This window comes from Colias philodice, chromosome 25 (assembly GCF_061535455.1).
Source record: "Colias philodice isolate Cphi_HAF_F1 chromosome 25, ilColPhil1 Martin Lab GWU primary, whole genome shotgun sequence".
In the NCBI taxonomy this organism is placed as follows: Eukaryota; Metazoa; Arthropoda; class Insecta; order Lepidoptera; family Pieridae; genus Colias; species Colias philodice.
The window spans coordinates 2,094,771-2,119,576 of NC_143110.1; the positions used below are offsets into that span (position 1 = coordinate 2,094,771).

General features: G+C 34.5%; 2 protein-coding genes across 3 annotated transcripts; one reads left to right on the forward strand and one right to left on the reverse strand.

Moving 5' to 3' along the window:
- The first annotated feature begins 2,212 nt into the window (after positions 1–2,212).
- On the forward strand, positions 2,213–18,927 carry LOC149477204 (uncharacterized). Of its 2 annotated transcripts, XR_016317606.1 has the most exons (16): positions 2,213–2,454; positions 2,890–3,021; positions 3,755–4,363; positions 5,041–5,163; positions 6,163–6,290; positions 7,097–7,171; positions 7,513–7,642; positions 8,585–8,703; positions 9,365–9,413; positions 9,906–9,928; positions 10,237–10,351; positions 11,781–11,903; positions 12,541–12,651; positions 13,623–13,738; positions 14,264–14,459; positions 18,856–18,927. XR_016317606.1 is itself a non-coding variant. In XM_089710572.1 (15 exons), the coding sequence occupies exons 1-15, from the start codon at positions 2,347–2,349 to the stop codon at positions 14,361–14,363; spliced, it is 2,061 nt and encodes a 686-aa protein (XP_089566698.1). In that variant the 5' UTR covers positions 2,213–2,346; the 3' UTR covers positions 14,364–14,741. The 2 variants fall into 2 exon arrangements, 1 of the variants encoding a protein (XP_089566698.1); XM_089710572.1 differs by lacking the exon at positions 18,856–18,927 and having other exon boundaries at positions 14,264–14,741.
- On the reverse strand, positions 17,028–24,133 carry LOC149477205 (PSME3-interacting protein). Its single transcript, XM_089710643.1, has 7 exons — positions 24,001–24,133; positions 22,287–22,385; positions 20,594–20,714; positions 19,869–19,977; positions 18,996–19,090; positions 18,331–18,451; positions 17,028–17,207 (listed from the first exon to the last, which is right to left on the reverse strand). Exons 1-7 carry the CDS (start codon positions 24,095–24,097, stop codon positions 17,124–17,126), a joined length of 726 nt encoding a protein of 241 aa, XP_089566769.1. The 5' UTR covers positions 24,098–24,133; the 3' UTR covers positions 17,028–17,123.
- Between the last annotated feature and the right edge of the window lie 673 nt (positions 24,134–24,806).

Genomic DNA, 24,806 nt, shown 5'->3' on the forward strand with positions numbered 1-24,806 from the left:
TCCATTGAGAACAAACATTGTGACACGAGATTTATATAATATTACTAGCGGTCCGCCCCGGCTTCGCCCGTGGTACGTGTTAACATTTTCTCTCCATAAGAACCATCCTCATACTTCAAGGAATATTATAAAGAAAGAATTAGCGAAATCGGTTCAGCCGTTCTCGAGTTATGCGCTTACCAACACATTTTGCGATTCATTTTTATATATAAGATATTAGATAGATTTACATTGACTCACAGCAAAAAACAAAATAACATTATGTAACTAAGTAGATTTTTAAGTGTGTGTTTTAACCGTATATGCGATCGGAATTGCGGGCAAAAGCTAGCATATAAAACTATCATAACTTTTCAGCAGAACCATATACATGTACCAAATTGGTACAGCAAAGATCACTGCGGGCCCCTAAACGCGAGTTATTAAACAAAACCCGATAAATCCCCCTCACCTACACTTAACGGGCATCAAATATCGTCCGATCAAAGAACTTGTGAAAGCTTCCGCCCTTTCAGAAGTGATTTACAGGATATTGCTATGTGCGGTGTTATTCTGATGCCTGTGAATAATTCCATAAAATGTTAAAAATACTTTGCTCTGGAAATCTTGATACTTTCTATCGTGTGAAAATAACCTAGTGGCTACGTATTTTTTATCTTTTAACAGGAGATTGATATTTTAATATAAATAACAGCTGTAAATCAGTGATACAGTATTACAATATAAGGAAATATTATAATACTGCGCTAGTGATATTAGGTACTGTTATAGGTTTTGACTCATATTTTTGACGTTATAATTCGATAGAGCAGGCTGCACGCACGAAAAAACATGACTCATGCGGCGTTACCTCGCTCTGAGGCGTTCCATGTGAGGCTTGAAGTGCAAGCGAGAGCGCGGAACGAGCGACAAAGAAGCACAATCGGACGTTGTCACGATCTACTATCGTCAGTAAACCGACTTTACAGACAACCAATTTTTTTTATTTACACAGGGTATGGTATCACCAATTTTAAATTATAATATTTTAACATACATCAATTGGTTGTAAGAGTTTACTAAAATAATTTCAAAAGTAATATTCCTAACAATCATCAGAATAAGGCGCCATAAATGTATTGTACATCCATTAATCATCAACTTGATGCCGATCAAGCATGACTTGTTGTTTTACTAGGAACAAGGTTAATCAAGTAAAAATAGCGAAAGAAAATTAATTGGAGTTTTTCATTCGCTTTGCGGTTCAAATTTCATAATTTTGTACACGTCAGCGCTTTTATATCAGCTCATAATAATTTAACCTATTGAAATATTCTACTGAAGTATTAATTGTATTGATCATGGCTATTATTAATTATTATAATAAAATATGCATGAAATAAAATTAATATGCGTGCATAGTACTGTTTGGTACGGCCTTTATTTGGATGTTACTAAGCATAAGGCCGCCTTTCTATCTGCAAGAAAACTTGCGCTAGAAATGTCCGACAGTCTGTCTGACAGCAGCTTGCAAGTCTACTTGCACTTTGCAGGTGGAAACGCGGAATTCGACTTGCAAGCTGCTGTCGGACAGACTGTCGGACATTTCTTGCGGAAGTTTTCTTGCAAGTGGAAATTGGAAACGCGGCCTTAAATTTGCATAATATTATCAGACTATCAGTAGGTACTGTTGTAAAAATCGTACCGTGATGCTAAAAATGCGAAATATGAATGTTGAAATTTTTAATAAATAGTAATTTTAAAATTAGTTATAGCCTAAGCTCAGAGCATTAAACTAAAAAGCATATTATAATATTCTCATATATTATTTATTAAGGACATTAATATTATGTATATAAAAAACCCCTAAAAAACGGACATCATTAACTGCATTGCTACTCCCACAGAACATTATGTGGCTACTCCACTACAACTTCCATCAAAGTCATTTTCTAATATCTTGATTCAAGTTTATTATTAAAAAAATTAAAAGAGTTCTCAGGTTCGAATTTCAACTCATCATTTTTTTATTAACTATTAACGTAATTTAATAGTAAACAATTTTAAACATAATAATATGGTATATTTTTTAAATTCAATTTCAAATAAACGAACTTAGTTTGTACTTTTATAACATAATGACATTATAAACTAACGTGAAATGGAATGGTGAATACATAATACATATTACTCGGACATATTATCTATGGATTGTTCATGTCAAAATGTGACATTGCGTGAACATAACTATTTCTTCGCTCAAAGCTTTATTTACATGAATTTTCGGCATAAAGTAATAATTCAAATAGAAATAGCGAAACATTCATGATCTATCCAATATAATAAAATACATTCTGATTTCTAAGAATGGCTAGTCTTAATATTTGTCGGATATGCCTTAGAACTGATATGAAAATGTACAACTATGATCAATACCTGTTAAAATCACATTACGAGGAAGTAATGGATTTAAAAGTAAGTATTGTTGTATTTATTACATTCAAAAATAATATTCAATAGTTTTTTTAACTTAAACTGCAACTTTCCACCCAAAATTGAATATAATATACTTAGGTATATTCGATGTATTATTCCGAGACTAAATGGTAGGAACAAACATAATATACAATAGGATAAATACAAAACCACCAACGCAATATAAGATAATGAAACTGTCAAAATTAATACTCATGTTACAAGGCAGCAAATATGCTAAACAAGCTATATTATAAACATGAAAATTTTATGTATGTTTTTCTCTTTCACGGGAAAATCACTGAAGGGACTTTGATAATACTAAGCAGTTATATATCTTACACATAAGCTATAGAAATACTTGCATTTACTCCCTGATTAGTTTATGGGTGATACCACATAACACAGTTAGTTTAATTATAATTAACATTTTAGTTGGATAAAGAGGATGCGCTACCAAGGTGCTTCTGCTATGAATGTGCATCATTACTGCAAAAATTTCACAAATTCAAGGAGAAATGCTTCAACGGGAAAAAGGTTCTCGAGGATATTTTATGTAGAGGCAGTGTAAGTTTACAAACTAATAAAGAATACTAGCGGCCCGCCCCGGCTTCGCACGTGGTACATATGAAAAATAGATGTTGGCCGATTCTCAGACTTACCCGATATGCACAGAAAATTTCATGAGAATCGGTCCACCCGTTTCGGAGGAGTATGCAGACTAACATTGTGACACGAGAATTTTATATATAAGATATATAAATCTATTAATAGCCACATTTTGGAAAAGCCCTCCACGAGCGCTAAAAAACTATCTACACATTTTTACACACTCTTTATGAGCTTCACCTGTATATTTGTATGTAACCAATTCTTTTAGACTCAATTTGACCCATGTTAAACAGACAGATTTAATTCAAACTTTGTACATTTATCAAGGATTGACAATACAATAATTTCATGACTTTGTTTGCATGTTTTTTAGTTTTTTCAATCTGTAATAATTATTACTAATTGTAATACTATAGTAAAAAGTGGACTCAAATTTTATGTCACTACTAGCTGCGCTCCGCGGTTTCACCCCCATGGCTCCGTTCTTGTCGATCTGAACGTTATGATAAATAGCCTATAGCTTTCCTCAATAAATAGGCTATCCAACACCGAAATAATTTTTCAAATCAGACCAATAGTTCTTGAGATTAGCGCATACAAACAAACAAATAAATTCTGCAGCTTTATAGTATTTGTCTAGATTAAAATTTCTTTGTATATTAATTATACAGTTTATTTCTTATTTCAGATAACTTATGAAGCAGTGGACATATTGGACAGGGAATATCTTAAATTATCTGATTTGGGATATAGTCATGATAGATGGGGTACCATAAATAACATAGAGGACATAAAAATTATAGTCCCTAAACGTGAAGTTACTACAGACACTCAAGATTTAGACATAGATAATATTATACCAGTTAACAAAGTTGAAATCTTCACAGATTATGAAAATTTCACAGACAATGATGATGTATATCTCACAGATGAAGAATCGGATTATTTTGAGAAAATTAAATCAGATAATAAAAATTTTGCAGATAATAAAAAATCCACAGATTGTAAAAATATCGCACATATTGAAATTGATTTGCCTAAGCAAATGAAAACAGATACCAAAAATATCAAAGGCTGTAAGAATACCACAGATAATAAATTGAATATTTCTCAGCGAATGGAAACAGACGATATAGATTCTGATATAGAAGATAATAAAGAAAGAGTAAAAATTAAACTTGTGAGAAAGAAAAAAAAGAAAATGGTAAACAAAAAGTGTGGCGCTACAAAGATTAGTTTCATTTATGAAAGTGATAATTGGAGGATTATTACTTTGACAGAAGAGGAAGCTATGAAGGTAACAATATATTTTACTTTCTTCTGTGTTTTGTTATCATTTTTAAGCTATTGCATAGCTTCTATCGCGGGCCTTGAGCGCGGGGACCGAATCCAGAAATTCCGTAACGAAAAAACCTCACGCTCCCCACGGGGACGGGCGCGGAGGTGTGGCTTGAAGGCATAGCATGCAATAGCTTTACCGCAGCAGTCCCCGAGTGACAAACGTCTTTTTTGTCAGTTGATATATTATGTGTTAAACCAGTCGGTTTAACACACATAGCCACTCACCTACATGCAGCAGGGTCAATATTGTTAGTGCACCTTTAATTGGCTCCTTAATTGTGATGTGTATATATTCATTTTATTTTCTTTATTTAAGAATCATAAAAGGGTGGGTACATGTGTACTAAGGCTAAATACATTTTTGTTTTTCGTTACGCGTGACATTTTCCGTTACGCACCATCTTTTTCTTATCCCAACCAAGCGTTATTCGACGTATTTCTGTAAAGTTGCATATAGTAAATTAATTTTTGAAAAAATAAGGTCATAAAGAAGTTTCACTTCTTATACTAGTACACGCACACATTTTTATAAATATAAGTTGGCGTATGCACAACATGTTATATGTTGAAATGAAATGAAATAATTTGTTTCCATAGTTTACACTTTATTTATTTATCTTAATTCTATTACAGGAATTTAAATTGCGCGGTGAAGATCGAAAATATATAAATTCACCATACAAATGCACTGATTGCTTAAAAGGCTTCCCGAGAAAGGACAATTATATACGACACGTCGAGTATGTACATAGAGAGGTATTTATTTATTTATTTATTTTTATTTTATTATTTATTGCACACACAAAAGAAATAGAGACACATACAGTACAGACAAGAGGAAAATAATGTGTACAAACGGTGGCCTTATCGCTAGGTAGCGATCTCTTCCAGGCCACCGTAAGTAATATGTAAGGAGAGACGTATGTACGAGGTATGTGTTTTTAATGAACTACAAAACAGAAGGTTTTCAATTTTGTGATTTTCACAATTCTACCATGAACTAGCTGTGCTCCGCGGTTTTACCCGCGGTGCTCCGCTTCTGTTGGTCTTAGCGTGATGATATATAGGCTATAGCCTTCCTCGATAAATGGGCTATCCAACACCGAAAGAATTTTTCAAATCGGACCAGTAGTTCTTGAGATTAGCGCGTTCAAACAAACAAACAAACTCTTCAGCTTTATAATATTAGTAGCCTGGTAATGACATGAAAGATAGACAAACGTTAATATTTTCTCATAATCCTACAAAGTACGTCTGTCTGTTCGCTATATACTCAAAATTGCTGAATTGATTTTTGCTTTCGTTTTTACACAACAGATAACATGGTTCTCTAGGATCGTTTTAGTATATTTAACTAGATTTGCGCCCGCGGCTTCATCCGCGTTTTCTAAGAAAAATCCGCATAGTTTCCGCACCTGTCGGATTTCCGGGATTATAAAAGTAGCCTATGTCGTATTCTGGGTCTTCAGCTACTCACATACTTAATTTAATTGTATTCGGTTCAGTAGTATTTGCGTGAAAGAGTAACAAACATCCATCCATTCACATTCCATCCTCACAAATTTTCGCATTTATAATATTAGTAGGATTTGTTAATTTATAGACTATGCTACACAAGAAATAAATATTCTCAATTCGACTGATTTTTGTTCTAGTTTATTTGAAATCAAAATAAATAAATTTTATCCAGTTCTGACCAGGTTTTTCTTAACAATTATTCTAATAACAAAACTGATATTTCTATATAATTTACAGGCAAAAGGCAAGCTTGTGTGCAATTTTTGCAAAGCGCGATTCAGAATCCCTTGCTACATGCGTTATCACCTGAAAGATCACTACACCAAGTATGAATGCGCCAGATGTCCTGTTGTTTGTATGACTGAGTGAGTATACACATGATAATATCACAGAATACATAATCACACCCCGGACACTCCATACAAAATTATCGTTTTGACAGTCACACTGTAGAGACTGCAAATGTGTGTGTTGACGCTTTATGGTTGGCACATTTTTGACTAGCGTAAAAAAAAAATCACGTTTTTCTGATGAAATACATCCGTAAACAGCACAATATCTAACCATTTTCTACGAAAAACGATAATTACAAATCCAAAATAATAAAATTACTTTAAGTCAATTTGATTAATGTTGTCAATCTTCGTAGCTACTATTATGTATTCTGTGACATAATAGTAGCTAAACGCTACAGAACGGACACTCTCCGCCTCCCGCCAAAATTAAACACTTACCTCGCCCCGCACGATCAGGCTATAAATGGTCCATATTTTTCTGCAAGGACGATACGCAACGAAGATTGACAACATTAATCAAATTGACTTAATTTTATTATTTTGGATAAGTAATTTTATTATTTTGGATTTGTGATTATCGTTTTTCGTAGAAAATGGTTAGATATTGTGCTGTTTACGGGTTATTTCATCAGAAAAACGCGAATTTCTTTACGCTAGTCACAAATGTGCCACCCATAAAGCGTTAACACACACATTTGCAGTCTCTACAGTGTGACTGTCAAAACAATAATTTTGTATGGAGTGTCCGGTTTGTGCTAATGGCTTAGTATAAAGAGAGAAAATTGTTATGTCTACAAACATCTTACTTTAAACGCGATTAAAATGATTTGTTGTAAAATAATAAATTGATTTAATTTAGTCTATTTTATTTTTAGGCAATCAGCACTGCACCATGAAGACTCTCACAGTGGACAAGTTAAGAAATGCAAACATTGTAATGTGGAATTTAGGTAATTTATATGATAATATTATTATTTGTTTAAAATAAAATAGCCTATAGTATAAATAACTGTAGGATTGAAGTGTTCCTCTGAAATTTTATACATTTGTTCTTATTCAAGTTCTACTTTATGCTTTATTTATCCATACTATCCATACTATAATATTAAATGCGAAAGTAACTCTGTATGTCTGTCTGTTACTCAATCACGTTTTAAATACTGAACCAATTTGCTTGGAATTTGTTATAAAGATATTTTGATACCCATATGGCGTGATTGAGTAACAGGCAGACAGACAGAGTTACTTTCGCATTTATAATATGGACATTAATAATAGTAACATCTTGCAGACACTCATCCACATTCTACACGCACTTACGAACGCACAGAAGTGACCACGTGTGCACGTCGTGCGGCGAGTCGTTCGTCAGCGAGATCGGCCTCAAGCAGCACCGCAGTGCCAAGCATCGGAGCAACATTGTAAGTATATATTATGTCGTGGCCATATCGTAGATTTGCTCATTTTATGAAATGGCCAATTTAGTTTGGCCATATTGTTAAATCGTCAACGTTTCACGATTTTCGATCTGGCCAAACGTGGATGGCCATTTCACGAAATGCGACCATTTTTGTTTCTTTTTTAAAAAGCGCACGCTCGCTTTGCTTGCTCGGCTCGTGCGTTGTTTATTAAAGTCTAACCTAACCTAACTGTTTTCTATTGAAAAAACCATTCGCTTCTGGTATTCGCCGGCGCTACCGCGGCACTAACTTAAATGACAATAAACAATTTCTTATAAAATATTCTGAATTTTTTAATGTTTTCTCTCTAAGATATTGTATACGATCTGGCCAAATGTCGATGTGCCATAAAACTATGATGATCAAACTATGTTGGCCATTTCATGAAATGAGCAAATCTACGATATGGCTACGACATGTACACACAGACACACGAACACAACTCGCACACAGTACACAAATAGACACATAATTTTTTAAGCATACTATAAATTAAATTTGTTACACAAAACCAAACAAAAATACAAATCTAGCCAAGCAATAGGTAACTGGGTGTAAACGCACGAAACATACAAACACACAAGCAAGCATACTAGCTCTAGAATTTCTATAAAATATAACGTCTAAAACAGGCACCTTTCTATAAGACTAAATTAGCTTCAGAGCTCAATAATTATGTTAGCCCCAATATTTCTTGGAACAGTTTGGAATAAACTGTTATAATTATTGCAAAAAATGGGTAAAAATACTGCCGTGATACGAGACAATTAATTAATAAAAAGACGTTTTTATATTACAACATACTAAATTATCTAAAAGTATATTGAATGAAGCTATAAATAACCAAACAAAAATTAAAAACTACTTTAGAAACTCAAAACACCACACGTTTACATTTTGCAGGACAATCTTGATGACGAGGATGAAAACACGTTTTGTGTTCGTTGCGACAAAAACTTTGACACAAGGAAGGCGTATGAGGAACATTTCATACATTCTGTACTACATGCCGATGAAGGAATGTGAGTATTATTTATACTTAATATTATAAAGCTTAAGTTTGTTTGTTTGAACGCGCTAATCTCAGGAACTACGAGTCCGATTTGAAAAAAAAAGACATATGGCACTCGGGGTCTGCGACGGTAAAGCTATTGCATGCTATGCCTTCAAGCCACACCTCCGAGCCCGTCGGAGTGGGGAGCGTGAGGTTTTTTCGTTACGGAATTTCTCGATTCGGTCCCCGCGCTCAAGGCCCGCGATAGAAGCTATGCTATGCTATATAATATATATTTTTTTCGGTGTAAGATAGCCCATAATTATTGAGGAAAGCTATATGCTTCGACCAACACCAGCGGATCAATAGTATATAGCAGTCAGGGATTACATATCCAATGTTTATAACAAATAAATAAAAAATGTTGTGTGGTTTTATGAAACCACGGTAAAAGTGAAACTGTTCGAACGGTTCCGAACACTGCTTTGTGTAGCGCATGTCGCGTGACGGTCGGCTGCCGAGTAGGTATACCTACTTACAGTAGCGATACACGCGACATGCGCTACACAGACCAAACAGTTTGAGACGATGTAATAAAAGTTTCACTTTAATACCACTCTAGTTTGAATAGGCCTTTATAGTGTCAAAGATTTTTGATGGAATTTATAAATAATGAAATTTTGTTTTAGCGACGATTCCCAGCCGAAAAATATAATCAGAAAGCAAATACTGGAAAAGGTAAGGCAAATCCATAAATTATTTTTTATATGGCTAGCATATTATGGACAAAATTATGTTTTAAGTTTTCGAGAATTCATGCACTTTGTGAATATAATAAACCAGTAATTTGAATAAAAATAAATAAACTAAATCGGTTCAGCCGTTCTCGAGTTTTGCGCTTACCAACACATTTAGGGATTCATTTTTACTATCCATACTATTATATATATAGTTAGTTACTCAATCACGCCTAAACTATTGAACCAATTTTCATGAAATTTGGTATGGAGATATTTTGATACCCGAGAAAGGACATATATAGGCTACTTTTTATCCCAGGAAAATCCCGGAAATCCCACGGGAACGGGAACTATGCGGGTTTTTCTTTGACTGGGCGGGCAAAGCCGCGGGCGGAAAACTAGTACATAATATAATAATTGTTTTGTGTAATATAGTAGTTATATATACGTAAAATGTATTTATTTTAAAGTAAATTTTAATTGATTCCAGGTTAAAGGTGCAATTAGTAGTAGGTGAGTGGTTAACATAATAAATGATTAATTTTTTAATAATTAATTAAAAAAAATTGGTTGTCTGTAAAGTCGGTTTACTGGCGATAGTTGAACGTGACAACGTCCGATTGTGCTTCTTTGTCGCTCGTTCCGCGCTCTCGCTCGCACTTCAAGCCTTACATGGAACGCCTCAGAGCGAGGTAACGCCGCATGAGTCATGTTTTTTCGTGCGTGCATCCGGCTCTATCGAATTATAAGACGTTGTCACGTCAAAAATACAAAGATATTTTTTTATTATTATTATTTTATTAACATAGTAGCAATTTCAGTGACACAGGTGCTATTCGAAAACAAATTCGAAAACCGAACACAGGTGAAACGAATCGAAAGTGGATGGGAATCGGGCGGAAGAGGATACCAAGGAAACCAACGACTTGTCACCAGGTGAAGAAATATAGTTTTTAATCTATACATATTGTTAGACGTAACTTTTAATTTAATATTTTTGTAGATGAATAGTAATCTACACTAATAATATTATAAAGAGCAAAACTTTGTTTGTTTGTTTGATTGTAATGAATAGGCTCATAAACTACTGGACCGATTTTAAAAATTCTTTCACCATTCGAAAGCTACATTATCCACGAGTAATATATTATGATAGGTTTTATCCCGGAAATTCCACGGGAACGGGAACTATGCGAGTTTTTCTTTGAAACCGCGGGCGGAGCCGCCGGCGGAAAGCTAGTTGTCAATATAGTTGTCACTATTTCCTGTCCGAACATGCTTAGCTGTCGAATACTATAAAATGCCGCCTTCCTTTGAATCGTGGCGCAATCGTGCCTAGAGGCACAGACGATGTTTATACGACGTTTGACCCAACTACCCTCACTTTGTTAATAGTCGTTGACTAGCTGTGATTTGTTATCAACTGTCTACATCAATTAGGCAGTAGAATCGCAGTACATTCTTAATACATTAAATATATGGGAAAGTAGCTAGAAGGTAGAATAGTGTCTTTTTCAGTTTTTCGTGAAAAATCGGTATTTTGTGAAAATATCGTTTTTTTGTGAAAAATCGCATTTTTGTAGGTTCAATGGTCAGTAAATATAACGACAAACTAATATTTAACCTAGATCCCGTGTAATTTCTGAAAATATTATAATAAAATCGTAGGAAAGTCAAAGTTAGTTTGCAGTTTAGCGTTTAGCGTTTGAAGCGATATAGGTATAGATCCCACCGTGGGATTATTGCGTTCATAGTTTTTTTGATGAAACCAAAATTTTATGTATAATGTAGACTATATAAATAACAAGTGAATGGAATTTTTTTTCCAAAAAATCGATTAGAAAAAATTTAATTAAACATGCTTGCGGCCAAATTTTGACTGGCAACCTAGTCGATATAATATATTCTCCTCATTATACACACATAAAATTTTGGTTTCATCAAAAAAACTATGAACGCATTAGTCCTACGGTGGGATCTTAGACTAATACTATTGGTTATTTACAAACACATTCCTCGCTACACATCCTCGCACATTATTGGTTGAAAAGCACCCTTATTGTGGTTTTATTTTTATTATGACCAACTCACTTAGTATTTAACATCATTAAAATCTATACTTAATATTATAAAGCGGAAGAGTTTGTTTGTTTGTTTGAACGCACTAATCTCAGGAACTACTTGGTCCGATTTGAAAAATTATTTCGGTGTTAGATAGCCTATTTATCGAGGAATGCTATAGGCTATAATATATCATCACGCTAAGACCAACAGGAGCAGGGCACTGCGGGTAAAACCGCGGGGCACAGCTAATATACTTGCTTTATAAATGTGTTTCTAACTAATTATTATTATTTTTTCGCAGTGCGGCAAATTTTTCAAAACGCAAAATGAGTGTATGAAGCATCATTACAAAGAACACCCGCGTACTTCTTTCTTCCCGCCGAGTGAAAGACACATTTGTGAAATTTGTGGCGCTTCGTTGGCGGTAAGTCTTTTTTGTAATTTTTTTTCTCAAATTTAAATTATTTTCATTTGCTAGAATGTTAATTGTTAGTTTAATTAGTAACAAATATAATATAGTTGTAATACCAACAATATTATGTGGCCAGTTGAATTTATTATTTAACCCGCATTTGTTCCCGTTTTCGTGGGATGTACGGCATAAAAACTATTCTACATGTTAATCCAAGTTACCCTCAATATGTGTGCCAAATTCCAAGAAAGTAGTTTCAGCAGTTTTTGCGTGAAGGAGTAACAAACATCGATGCATTACAAACTTTCGATTTTATAATACAATTAGTAGGAAGGATTTGAAGCTTTTTTTGGAAAAAAGACGATCTTTTTTTAGCTTTTTAGGAAAAAGACGATTATTTTTGAAGTGAAAACTTCTTTAGCGGCGTTGAGCACTTTTTCTGTAATGGGTATAAAATCTTAAACTCGCGTCAGGACACGTGACCTGATCGAAAAAGCGTAAGACGGATACCATTCCAAAATATCAAACATGCTCAACGATAATAATCAAGTTTTCACTTCTGCCGGCACTCCCGGAGTGCAACCCGTCTTTTTTTTATTTCTAGACATATTTTTGGAAAAATATGATTATATTTTTATCGATTTCACAGCCGGGAAGTATAAAGGCCCACCACAACAGCCACACGAAGCAAATATTGCACACTTGTAACATTTGCGGCCGGCAGTTCGCCGCTAGCGTTTCTTATAAACGACACCTTTTGGTATGATTATTTATCTATTTAAGGGCCGAATTTTAAATCCTTGGTTAAAACTTATTCGTCGAATAATGTATTAAACTACCATTTTAAAAACGTATTCTAATTGCCCGTATTTGACAGTGACAGTGACAGTGACGTGACATTTTAATAGCATCGTTTAATACTTTATTGGACGGATAAGTTTTATCCAAGCATTGAAAAATCGGCCCTAAACTGACTACTTACTTGACTGACCGATTGGCTTGGTTGGTATTGGCCCTGCCTTCGAAGCCAGAGGTCGTGGGTTCAATTTCCACCCGGGGCAAATATTTGTGTGATGAACATAGATGTTTGCTCTGTGTCTGGGTGTTAATTATCTATATAAGTGCATATTTATTTAAATTATATATGTGTAAGAAATAACACGCGAGTCCTGGTTAAGTATTAGTTTGAATGTAATAAGAATGTACTGCGATTCTACACAGCTACCTAATTGATGTAGGTAGTTGATAACAAATCGCAGCAAGTCAACGATTATTAGCAAAGTGAGGGTAGTTGGGTCGAACGTCGTATAAACAACTTCCCAACTCCGAGCCCTAGGCACGATTCGTACTGTTAGTTTGTGGTGTATTTGTGTTTAAAAAAAAAACACAAATATAGTAAAAAATATTTATTTTCACAACATAACTTTTATTCACAATATATGTATATATTTCACTTTATGATTCACAGTATAGAGCTTAATGAATTCTATAATATAGAATAGGGATTCGTCCCCTGCACCCCGCGCGGTTACTAGTGCTCCTTTCAGGCTAAGCCGGAAAGACCGTAGCTTAGGTGGTTTGCGACCATTAAGAGAGAAGCCCGTAAACTAAAAAATCAACGCGTTATATACATACAATATTGCTGACACCGCGATATAGGCCGGTGGGGTTTATAGCCCAAGTCAGCAATATTGGACGGTGTATTGGATTTTCGATGTTTTTTTTTTTTAGACGCACACAGGAGAAAAGCCATTCCCATGCACGCAATGTGGGAAACGGTTCACGCAAAGCAACAGTTTGAAGCTCCACCATAATACTGTTCATCTCAAACAACCGCATCCGAAAAGGTACAGCCGTTTTTCATATGTTTAAATACATTCAGTTTTATTTTTGCAAAAAAAAAATTATTTTGATTATTTTTCCGACCCAAATATCGACCAATAGAATTGCACCATTCGACGTCACGTGGTACAACCTACATGGTATTATACTGATAATTTTTTGAAAATTTTCTCTGGTCGTTGACGTCAAACTGACAGGTTGAATTCAATTGTGAAATTATTGGCCGACATTTGGGACGGAAAAATAATCCCCCGAATACCACACGAGCTTCAAAATTATCTGGCATTTCCCTCAAGGTTCCCTGCAAACAAATAAAGTCGTCAAGTTTTTCAGGAAAAATCACTCGCGCTTCGCGCTCGTGATTTTTTAACCTTGACTAAAAACTTGACTCCTTCATTTGTTTGCAACGAACCTATCGGAAAATACCCGATAATTTTGAAGCTCTTGTGGTATTATAAGTGATTATTTAAGTACTAATAAGTAATGTTTCTTTTTGTTTTTTTTTTTTTAATAAAAAAATACCGTTTCAGAAATAGGAGAAAGAAAAAGGAAGAGTTGGAAATTACATTTGAAGATACTCCAGAAAAAATTAAGAAGCCGGGAATAGAAGTACTGAATTCATTATGGTAAAATTGGCTAGAGTACAAATCTATAGGAATATTATAAAGCTGAAGTGTTTGTTTGTTAGAACGCTTTAATCTCAGGAACAAGGGAAAAATTCTTTCAGTGTTAGATAGCCCATTTATCGAGGAAGGCTATAGGCTATATATCATCACGCTAAGATCAACAGGAGCGGAGCAATGCGGGTAAAACCGCGGGATACAGCTAGCGTGATGTAATATACTAAATATAAATTTGAAATAAGACTATATAGTTTCATAATTAATAAGAACATGAATTAGCAAGTTTTAGCTTTTAGGTAATTCTGGAATAAAGCGCGTCACACACGGTGAAGATACTATATTTTATCTTAAGATACTGTAATATAAAATATGACAGTGTCTTAAGATAAAATATTATACCTTTACCTTATGCTTAAGAATTTGTAAATATTTTTTAAGAGTAAGGAATTTTATGTTTAAAATAGAAATAAGGAAAGCGCCATCTAGTCTTAAGAAGGAAAGTACGGATTTTTTGTAGAAAAATGAACAATGCAAAAAAAATTTCACGTATTTTTATGTGATTATCTATAATTTCAAACTTATATTATTATTTATAGTGTTCATCTAGTTATAGTATATTCTTTTTATTTAGTTAATAATAATAAGAGTCTTATTAAAATATAAAACATTACAGTGTTCATTTAACAGTTTTATATGATGTTTATCATGTTCTTTCAACTAGAAGGCTGGACTGATTTTCGTGAAATTGACAAGTAACAATAGATCATAATTTGAATAAATGGTGGTTTGTGTTGAAAAATAATAGTTTTTGAACTATAAAGTGTTACACTTTATAGTTCAAAAATTAGTATTTGTTCTTGTAGAATTATGCGTGGCATGTGATGTGATTTTTATATTGTAGTAAATACATTCTCAAATAAAGTTGTTTTATTTCTTACCCAAACGATACATTATTTCCTATAAGTAAACATCACATACATAAATAAGAGTCCGCCTCCTAGGAACAGTGGTTGACGCGTGAGCGTAGCTCCGAGGGGTCCTGGGTTCGATTCCCGGTGGAGTTGGCGAAAAAAAAATTTCTCTGTCTGGCAGGACACAGAAGGCTGATCACCTATTTGTCCCTAAAGAAAATCGATCAGTGAAACAGACGTATAATACATCTGCCCCTTACCCCACTAGGGGACATGGGACTTCACTGACTTTTTTTTTACATACATAAAATATGATGATGAACGGCAAAATTCAACCAAAAATAAAGTTGTTTATAAGGTTAGTACCTACCTACTAGATTTCTGTCCGCGGCTTCGCCCGCTTTTTCAAAGATAAAAGCGCATAGAACTTATTGTTGCTGTGGGATTTTCGGCATAAAACCTATCCTACATGTTAATCCGAGTAACCATTTGTGCCAAATTTCATTGTAATCGGATCAGTTGTATTTGCGTTAAGCGCGTCACACACGGTGAAGATACTATAATATTTTATCTTAAGATACTGTTATATTTTATATTACAGTATCTTAATTTACAACAGGATGATGTGCGTCATTTGTAACAGGATGGCGGTTCTACAGGGGTCTTAGTACGCAATGACAAAAAGAAAAATGATGGTCCGAACGCTGATACCGGATGCGTTAAGATACTGTAATATAAAATATAACAGTATCTTAAGATAAAATATTATAGTATCTTCACCGTGTGTGACGCGCTATACTCTTTCACTTGTCCGTCCTCACAAACTTTCGCATTTATAAGTAGGATTAATAATTATAGATCATAGTCGATAGAGCAAGAAAAATGACTATTTAACGTTCAAAGCATAGAAAGAGAGAATGAGTCACAGTAATTTTATTGTTTAAAAGGATCTACAGTTCATTATCTTTCGCTATAAAGTAGTGAATTCGAATATTATGCTTCATTTTGCACGACGGAGATACATAGATAAGATACTGAGATTTTCTCTCTTACCAACGTATTCGAGAGCTTTTACTCTATGTTAGCTACGCCCCATCCAATAATTTAATTTAAAAAAATATAATTTGTATAAGGGTATTGTAGTAAGTATCAATGTTTATTGTAATCTATTCGTTTTTAAGTATAATCTGTAAAATACGTCATAGGCACGTTAGGTATTTGGGCAGTTCTTCGTCCTCCACGTACCTGAGCAAACATGCGTTGTAAGAATTTATTTTTTCTAGTTCCAAATCTGCAATAAAGCCAAATCTACAAGCGACTAGCCTTCTTCATCACTACAAAGTATAAAACAAAGTCGCTTTCTCTGTCCCTTTGTATGCTTAAATGATAAATCTTTAAAACTACGCAACGGATTTTGATGCGGTTTTTTTAATAGATAGAGTGATTCAAGAGCAAGGTTTTGGTATATAATTTATTAGGTTTTAGACAAAGCGGGCGAAGCCGCGGGCGGTAAGATAGTATTTATATAACCATCATCTACAATCAGGCTCCTTTAATACTTTTAGGATCATTATCTATCTATTTACGAATATAAAGATGACGAGTTTGTTTGTTTGGACGAGCTCATCTCAGAAACTACTAGACCCATTAATAATGTTAACATGTCTTTATGCTATTATAGGGCATAGGTTTTATATTAATATAAGTATGCTACTTAAAAATGGGGGTTCAAAACGAAGTCGTGAAAATAAAACGCATCATAAAACTAAAACATGTGTATTTCATATTATATTTATTGCGGGAATCAAAATATATTACAAATACATAGATAATTCTAAAACACTTAATACTAATGTTTAACTCTTAGAATCTTCCTTTCTCTTGTCGCTCGACTCCGGTTTCCGTCCAAGCAAATCTCTTTTGCCGCAGCATTTGTCGTTCTGAAATCGAAATATAAAGAAATAAAATATTATCTATAGGTATCTACTAATATTATTATAAAGCTGAAGAGTTTGTTTGTTTGTTTGAACGCGCTAATCTAAAGAATTACTGGTCCGATTTGATAAATTCTCTCGGTGTAAGATAGCCCATTTATCGAGGAATATAGGCTATATTATATCATCACGATAAGACCACCAGGAGCGGAGCAATGCGGGTGAAACCGCGGGGCACAGCTAGTATATTATAAATACGAATTCAATCTATACCAATAATAAAATTATAATATTGAAATAATCGATTTTTACTAAATGCATATGGATGTATCTATATTGTATACACTACATATTATACCAAAATAGTAATTTTTACAATGTCTTGTTGCGGTATGAGGTCCTGTGTTCTATGGAACTGTTTGTAAAGTTGTATTTAGTCATAGATTATTTTTAACTGGTAGCACGCAATTGAAGCCACATTACATATTTTACAAGTAATTTTTTGTACTAAATTTCCAATAACAGGATATTATATTTGAAGGATTCTAGATTGAAGGCGGGTTAGAATCCCGCCACGTTATCAATTTTTTTTATCCTTTAAAAATATTTATACAACATATGAATGGCATAAAACCAAAATATCAAATTCAGGCTTATAAGCGATAAACCGCCTATACAACACTATGTTTTAATATTTTTATTCCTTTCGTTGTTACTGTTATATCATTACTAGCTTTCCGCCCGCGGCTTCGCCCGCTTTGTCTAAAACCTAATAAATTATATACTAAAACCTTCCTCTTGAATCATTCTATCTATTACAAAAAACCGCATCAAAATCCGTTGCGTAGTTTTAAAGATTTAAGCATACATAGGGACATAGGGACAGAAAAAGCGACTTTGTTTTATACTATGTAGTGATTACATAGTATAAAACAAAGTCGCTTTCTCTGACCTTTACCCCTTTAAGCCTATACCCCTGTATATGCTTAAATCTTTAAAACTAGGTATGCAACGTATTTTGATGTCGTTTTTTTTAATAAGATAGTGATTCAAGAGGAAGGTAGCATATAATTTATTAGGTTTTCGACACAGCGAGCCATAGAAATCTGGTAAAATATAGAACAAATACCTCATCATTATCAGAAGAATCATCGCTGTCTGTAGTGCTATCGGAGTAGTGTCCGAGCCCGGGCAACACTCCGACACATCGCATAGCACCCAGTGTTTCCATGTCTTCTATTTTTGGTGCACTGAAAGTCAAACCAAATACAATTATTAAGCTATTGCATAGCTTCTATCGCGGGCCTTGAGCGCGGGGACCGAATCCAGAAATTCCGTAACGAAAAAACCTCACGCTCCCCACGGGGACGGGCGCGGAGGTGTGGCTTGAAGGCATAGCATGCAATAGCTTTACCGCGGCAGTCCCCGAGTGCCACACGTCTTTTTTTATCTTATACATATTATATTTATTTCTTTGCTATGTATGTTTGTCACTGAATGTTAGACAAGATTCGACTGATTTATATGATATTTTTTGTGTCTTGAGGTGTTTAGTGAATCTATAATCTATACTAATATTATAAAGCTGAAGAGTTTGTTTGTTTGAATGCGCTAATCTCAGGAACTACTGGCCCGATTTGGAAAATTCTTTCAGTGTTAGATAGCCCATTTATCGAGGAAGGCTATAGGCTATAATATCATCTCGCTGAGACCGACAGGAGCTGAGCCACGCGGGTGAAACCGCGAAGCGCAGCTAGTAAGTGATAAAATATAAGTATAATTAAAATATTATACCTCTCACTGACAAGTCCATTTTTAGGTGGTGTGGCTCCTTTTTCCTGTTTCTGTTCCCCTTCCATTTCACTGGCCTTCCGCTTTCTTACCACTACCTGTTAAAAATAAAAATAAATAATTTGGAAAATCCAAAAGTGCACGCCTCATAATTTATTTTTAATAAATATTTATTAATTATTATTTTTGTTTATTTAATAACAATTAAACCACATCGAATCAGACCCTGAAAAATGAAAGGGTTCTATTCCTGAGCATACTCAAGCGTAAGAGAAAAAAAAAGACTCGATTAGTAAAGTATTTCGGTCGCTATCGTGTTAACAAGAAAAAGGATCCGCACATACAGACACACGGACGTCCAAGACAGAACTTTTTTAAACTGTTTTTTAACTAGTTTAAATAACAAAAATGACATCAAAAATATCATGAACGTTAAAAATAGTGTTTTTTCTTAATATGTGTGTGTATGTATTATCTTACAAGTGCAATGTATGATACATAAAGACATTTTAAGTTTGAAAAATCAGATGTTTTGCGCGAAGTGACAGTAGTACCCACCTCAACGCTTCGCTTATGAGGCGTGCAAAATAGTATTATTAATAAAAAAAATATTTAAAATTAAATGATTATAATATTATGACTAGTACACAAAAACTATTATGTAACAATATTAAATTACGATCAGCCGATATTTTTCAGCTACTACAGTTATTTCCGATTTCAATACAAGAAAGAAAAAATCTTTTCATTTTATAACATTCAATAATTAATAGCTTATTATATGGAGATTTATTAGATTTATTACTTACACACTTTTTATTTGGATTTTTAATGTGTTGTGCAATATTATCATCACTATTAACTTCTAATTCTCACCCCTTGAAGTTTATTCTTCTGTGTGTTTGTCTGTGTGGACCTTGTTGGCGCCAGCTGGGCTCTTAGCCGAGTTATTTCTTCACTTTCAGCCAAATTCGACACTCGTTCTCTGTAAATAATATTATTTTATTTATTAATTAATTACTTCACCATAGAAGACATGTAAGATGTAATCTATAATAAAAAAAAATCGCATAATGTGTTGGTAAGCACATGACTCGAGAACGGCTGAACCAATTACGTTAATACTTTTTTTATAATATTCCTTGAAGTACAAGGCTGATTCATAAGAAGACAAAACATAAACATTAACGACGGGCGAGCCGTCGCGGACAGCTAGTTTTTGATAAAAATATATCTTACGGAACATATTTTGTTTTGTATTAAAAAATAATGAATCACTGAAAATTAATATAAAAAAAAGTCATGAAATAGTGCAAGATTCTTTATTGTATACTTTCATAGTCTGCATGATAAAACTCTTCACCTGACATCGAAGAAGGCAGAAAATTAAACATTGATTCTTATTAATATTGCATAGCTTCTATCGCGGGCCTTGAGCGCGGGGACCGAATCCAGAAATTTAGTAACGAAAGACCTCACGCTCCCCACTCCGACGGGCTCGGAGGTGTGGCTTGAAAGCATAGCATGCAATAGCTTTACCGCGGCAGTCCCCGAGTGCCACATGTCTTTTTTCTTACAAAATTAAACAAAATGCCAATTACCTGAACTCCTGCATTTCCTTATGCTCCTCAATGCTGATCTGCTGTGCTACCTCCGCCTTTGTCCTTTCTACCAGGTCGAGGAAACCGACTTCGTCGTCATCTAACCCTCTGATCATGTTCTCTGGAAATTAATAAAACATATATAAAATACAACCAAAACATTTTACCCTTAGTGAAATGGTTACTAAATAAATAAATGCATAAACATTGAACTGTGAAATTCTAGGTTCAATCTTTAGGGTTTATATTTCTATCTTTCTTAATTCTATGTTTCCAAGAAACTTAAATAAATAAATATTATAGGACATTATTACACAAATCGACCTAGTCCCACAGTAAGCTCAATTAAGGCTTGTGTTGTGGGTACTAGGCGACGATAAATATAATATTTAATAATTACATATATAGATAATAACACCCAGACCCAAGAACAAATAATTGAGTTCATCACACAAATATTTGCCCTGACCGGGGATCGAACCCGGGACCGTCGGCTCAGTAGGCATTTACTTTACCACTGCGCCAACCGTGTCGTCCTAAATAAGTCCTAAATAAAAAACATGTGTAATTAAGAGGGATTAGGGGGTCAGCGAAAATTTAGCTATTCGCGCCTTAGGTGAGGGGTGAGGGGGTTCGCGTTTAGTATGGAATCAACGTGCTCGAAATTAAAAATCTTAAGCGCCATTCACATTTTTATCAAAAAGTGAATGAAAATATTTAGTATTTTCTAAATAGAAGTTAAAAGTTACATAATATAAATTTTTTTTTTTTTTTTTTTTATTATTATTATTGACATCTGCGATCAGTCAACGGACTATGAGCAGATATTTGGACAGAATGATTTGGCGATTTGAGAACCAGAACCAGTGCCCTAATTCCCCTTTCTAACGTAGCTCAACATCAACATTAGCTCTTTTCAGACGTTTCCTGGGCTTTAGTTTCAGCAATTGCTGGGAGAGCGGATTAGGATGCATTACAAGTCTTTGCTTATGCTTCTTGAGGTATTTTGTAGCTTCCTCCTTAATTGTAGGCATTTCTAAGTACTCATGAATTTCAGAGTTGCGAGTGAACCATGGAGCTGCTGTGAGCACTCTTAGGATTTTGTTTTGCACCCTTTGCATGCACATTAGGTTGGATTCGCTAGCGGAGGCCCAGAGTTGAATACCATATGTCCAAATAGGTTTTATTACTGCGCAGTACACTCTAAGTTTATTGCTTAGAGAAAGTGTGGATTGTCTACCCAAGAGCCAAAGTAAGTTTTTGAAGCGGAAGTTAACTTCTGTCTTCTTCTTCTTTATATGATCTTTCCAGGTGAGCCTACGATCCAAGTAGAAGCCGAGGTACTTCACGCAATTAGACTGTGGTAGAGTTTCTTGGCCCAAATGGACAGGCGGGCAGAGACCATGTCTAAGTGCAAATGTGATGTGATGTGATTTAGGCGCACTTGCTCTTATGCGCCACTTATCTAGCCAATCTTGGGTTTTATTTAGCTGATTCTGAAGAATATAGCTAGCTTTCTCTCGATCTGGATTGCATACTAGAAATGCGGCGTCATCGGCAAATGTTGCTATAGATACCCCTGGGTACATAATATAAATTGGCAGCTTTTTGTTATTAATGCTAAATTATATAAGTATGTACTATCAACAATGATTAAAACCTAATAGATAATAAGAATAAAATAAATACGCACTTAGCTTATGGGCCTCTTCATATTCAGCCTCTTTCTTCATGCGTTGTTCTTCCAAACGCTGATACAGTGGCCTCGTGTCGTACGGCTCCTCTGGGGCCTCTGTAATAAGAATTCAAGTGTCATTATGAAAATTGTGTGTTTGTATACTGAAATCTACGTCGTAAGTAAAATGGTCTAACTTAAATTTTAAGATATGAGTACTTAATAAAAATATTTTGGAATTAAATATGGTAAAACTGTACATTATAGGACATCGAATTTACGTACATCTACATAATACATGAATTTTTGTTTCACGGGAACATGAATTTATAAAAAAAATACAAATTTGATGACGGATAAATTTTCACCAAGTCCCAAATTCAGATTATCGAAAATTGTAATACATATCGATTATGGATTTGTTTTACTAACTTTGTTATCAAATAAAGAGGCTAGAATAATCTTCTTTTTAAAAATTTATAAATATCATAATGCTGAAATACCTACATCAATATTTCTAAACAAAGCAAATCTATCGAAGTACACATAGGCGATAATTCAAGCAATGAATTCGGGGTTTCTTTAGAGAACTGCCGCACGTATTATAGGTTTTTTGTGGGGGGGGGATGGGGGGGAGGAGGGGGGGACCCTCCCACCAAAAGGGGAAACTTAGGAAACCAATAGTTTTGGAGAAAAATCAATTTTCCTATTCTAACCTCAAAATGTATGGAATTGGTGTAACAAAAATTTTACGATACATAAATAAAATACAAACAAGTTGTGAAAACCTACGTAGTTTTTTTTATTTGAGTGGGAATCGCCCTAAAGTCGCTTCTAGCACTCGCCGGCCGCTGCCGCGGCACGCTCGCTTCGCTCGCTCGGCTCGTGCGGCAGTTCAAATGTTAACCTAATACGCTCGTCGCTTCGCTCCTCGCTACCTATTTGAATACTAAAAGTAAAAGTTTAATAGTTTTTTCACCTACGTAGATTTTTTTTAAGCTATTGCATAGCTTCTATCGCGGGCCTTGAGCGTGGGGACCGAATCCAGAAATTGCGTAACGAAAAACCTCACGCTCCCCACTCCGATGGGCACGGAAGTGTGGCTTGAAGGCATGCTATGCAATAGCTTTGCTGCCCGAGTGCCACACGTCTTTTTTGTTTGAGTGGGAATCGCCCTAAAGTCGCTTCTGGCACTCGCCGGCCGCTGCCGCGGCACGCTCGCTTCGCTCGCTCGGCTCGTGCGGCAGTTCAAGAGTTAACCTAACACGCTCGTCGCTTCGCTCCTCGCTACCTATTTGGATATTAGAAATAAAAGTTTAATAGTTTTATAACCTACCTACGTAGATTTTTTTTTTGTTTGAGTAGGAATCGCCCTAAAGTCGCTTTTGGCACTCGCCGGCCGCAGCGTAAAGTCACAGTACAGTGAAATGGAACGTCTTGGTCCGCTTTTTTTGCACAACAAAACGGATAAATGCACTTTTTTGGCACAAAAAATTATTAACTTTAAAAATTTATAACTAAAAAACTACAAGTTTCCTAACGATAATATTTTGGAATTACAATCTTACATTACCTAGCTAACTAAAAATATAAATATTTCCAACAAATTCGTGCGGCAGTTAACTAAAGCCAACCCATGAATTCGTCGTTTACATTTAATATTGTTATATTAATGTTAATCGTAATGATACGATATGAAACGTAACCTTATTTGATTGAAAAACACTGATACCTTGAGGCTGATCTTCTGTACGGACTTTTTCCCATTCCTCTTGACGCCGTCGTCTGGCTTCCAAAATTTCCGATTCAGATATAAATCCGGAACTCATTTTATTATACTTTAGTCTACTCGGATTTTTAATTAGATAAAGTAAACTGACGTTTTCTGTGTTGTCAGTTTTTGATGAAATAAAAATAGAGTTGTCACAAAGTGAATGATTCAAAATCGGGAATGAATGAAATTGAATCGATCGTCTAGTGAATATTTAGTGTGTAACAATATAACACCAAATAAACACAACAATTACAACAAACACAACGTAATTAGTTACAATTAACGAAAAAATTAAGAAAACAGTAACGTAAACATCGTAAAAATAAAAATAAAAAAATGATTATAATTACATTATACTAGTAACTTATATCTTATATAGCTTTATATATTACAATTAGAAATAATGTTATTTTATAGTTTGAAATGATGAACTATTCACACTCATTGTTCATTCATCTGATTGAATGAGAACTGAATTCCTCACTATTACTTTAAATGTGGCAACATTATTTTACAAAGTGACATTAGCTGCTGTCAGTTTACTTTATCTAATTAAAAATCCGAGTTAAATCATAAACGTTATGTTGACACTGACAGCAACTATGACATCGAAATTCTAATGTCAATGTCAAAATCATTTTTTTTTTAATAAAAATACCGGCAAAAATTGAAAACATTCCCCGTTTTCCAATTACAGCACTAGAGCGCATTATGTGGCATAATGCTTAACGTTGAATGTTCCAACTACAGCAACGCTTCGCACA

Coding starts and splice junctions, on each gene's coding strand:
- LOC149477204 (XM_089710572.1), top strand. CDS start 2,347: ATGGCTAGTCTTAATATTTGTCGGATATGCCTTAGAACTGATATGAAA. Junction 9,414..9,905: donor GAAAGCAAATACTGGAAAAG/GTAAGGCAAATC, acceptor AATTGATTCCAG/GTTAAAGGTGCAATTAGTAG. Junction 9,929..10,236: donor AAAGGTGCAATTAGTAGTAG/GTGAGTGGTTAA, acceptor TAGCAATTTCAG/TGACACAGGTGCTATTCGAA.
- LOC149477205 (XM_089710643.1), bottom strand. CDS start 24,097: ATGAGTTCCGGATTTATATCTGAATCGGAAATTTTGGAAGCCAGACGA. Junction 22,386..24,000: donor TACAGAAGATCAGCCTCAAG/GTATCAGTGTTT, acceptor TTCTTATTACAG/AGGCCCCAGAGGAGCCGTAC. Junction 20,715..22,286: donor TGAAGAGGCCCATAAGCTAA/GTGCGTATTTAT, acceptor ATTAATTTCCAG/AGAACATGATCAGAGGGTTA.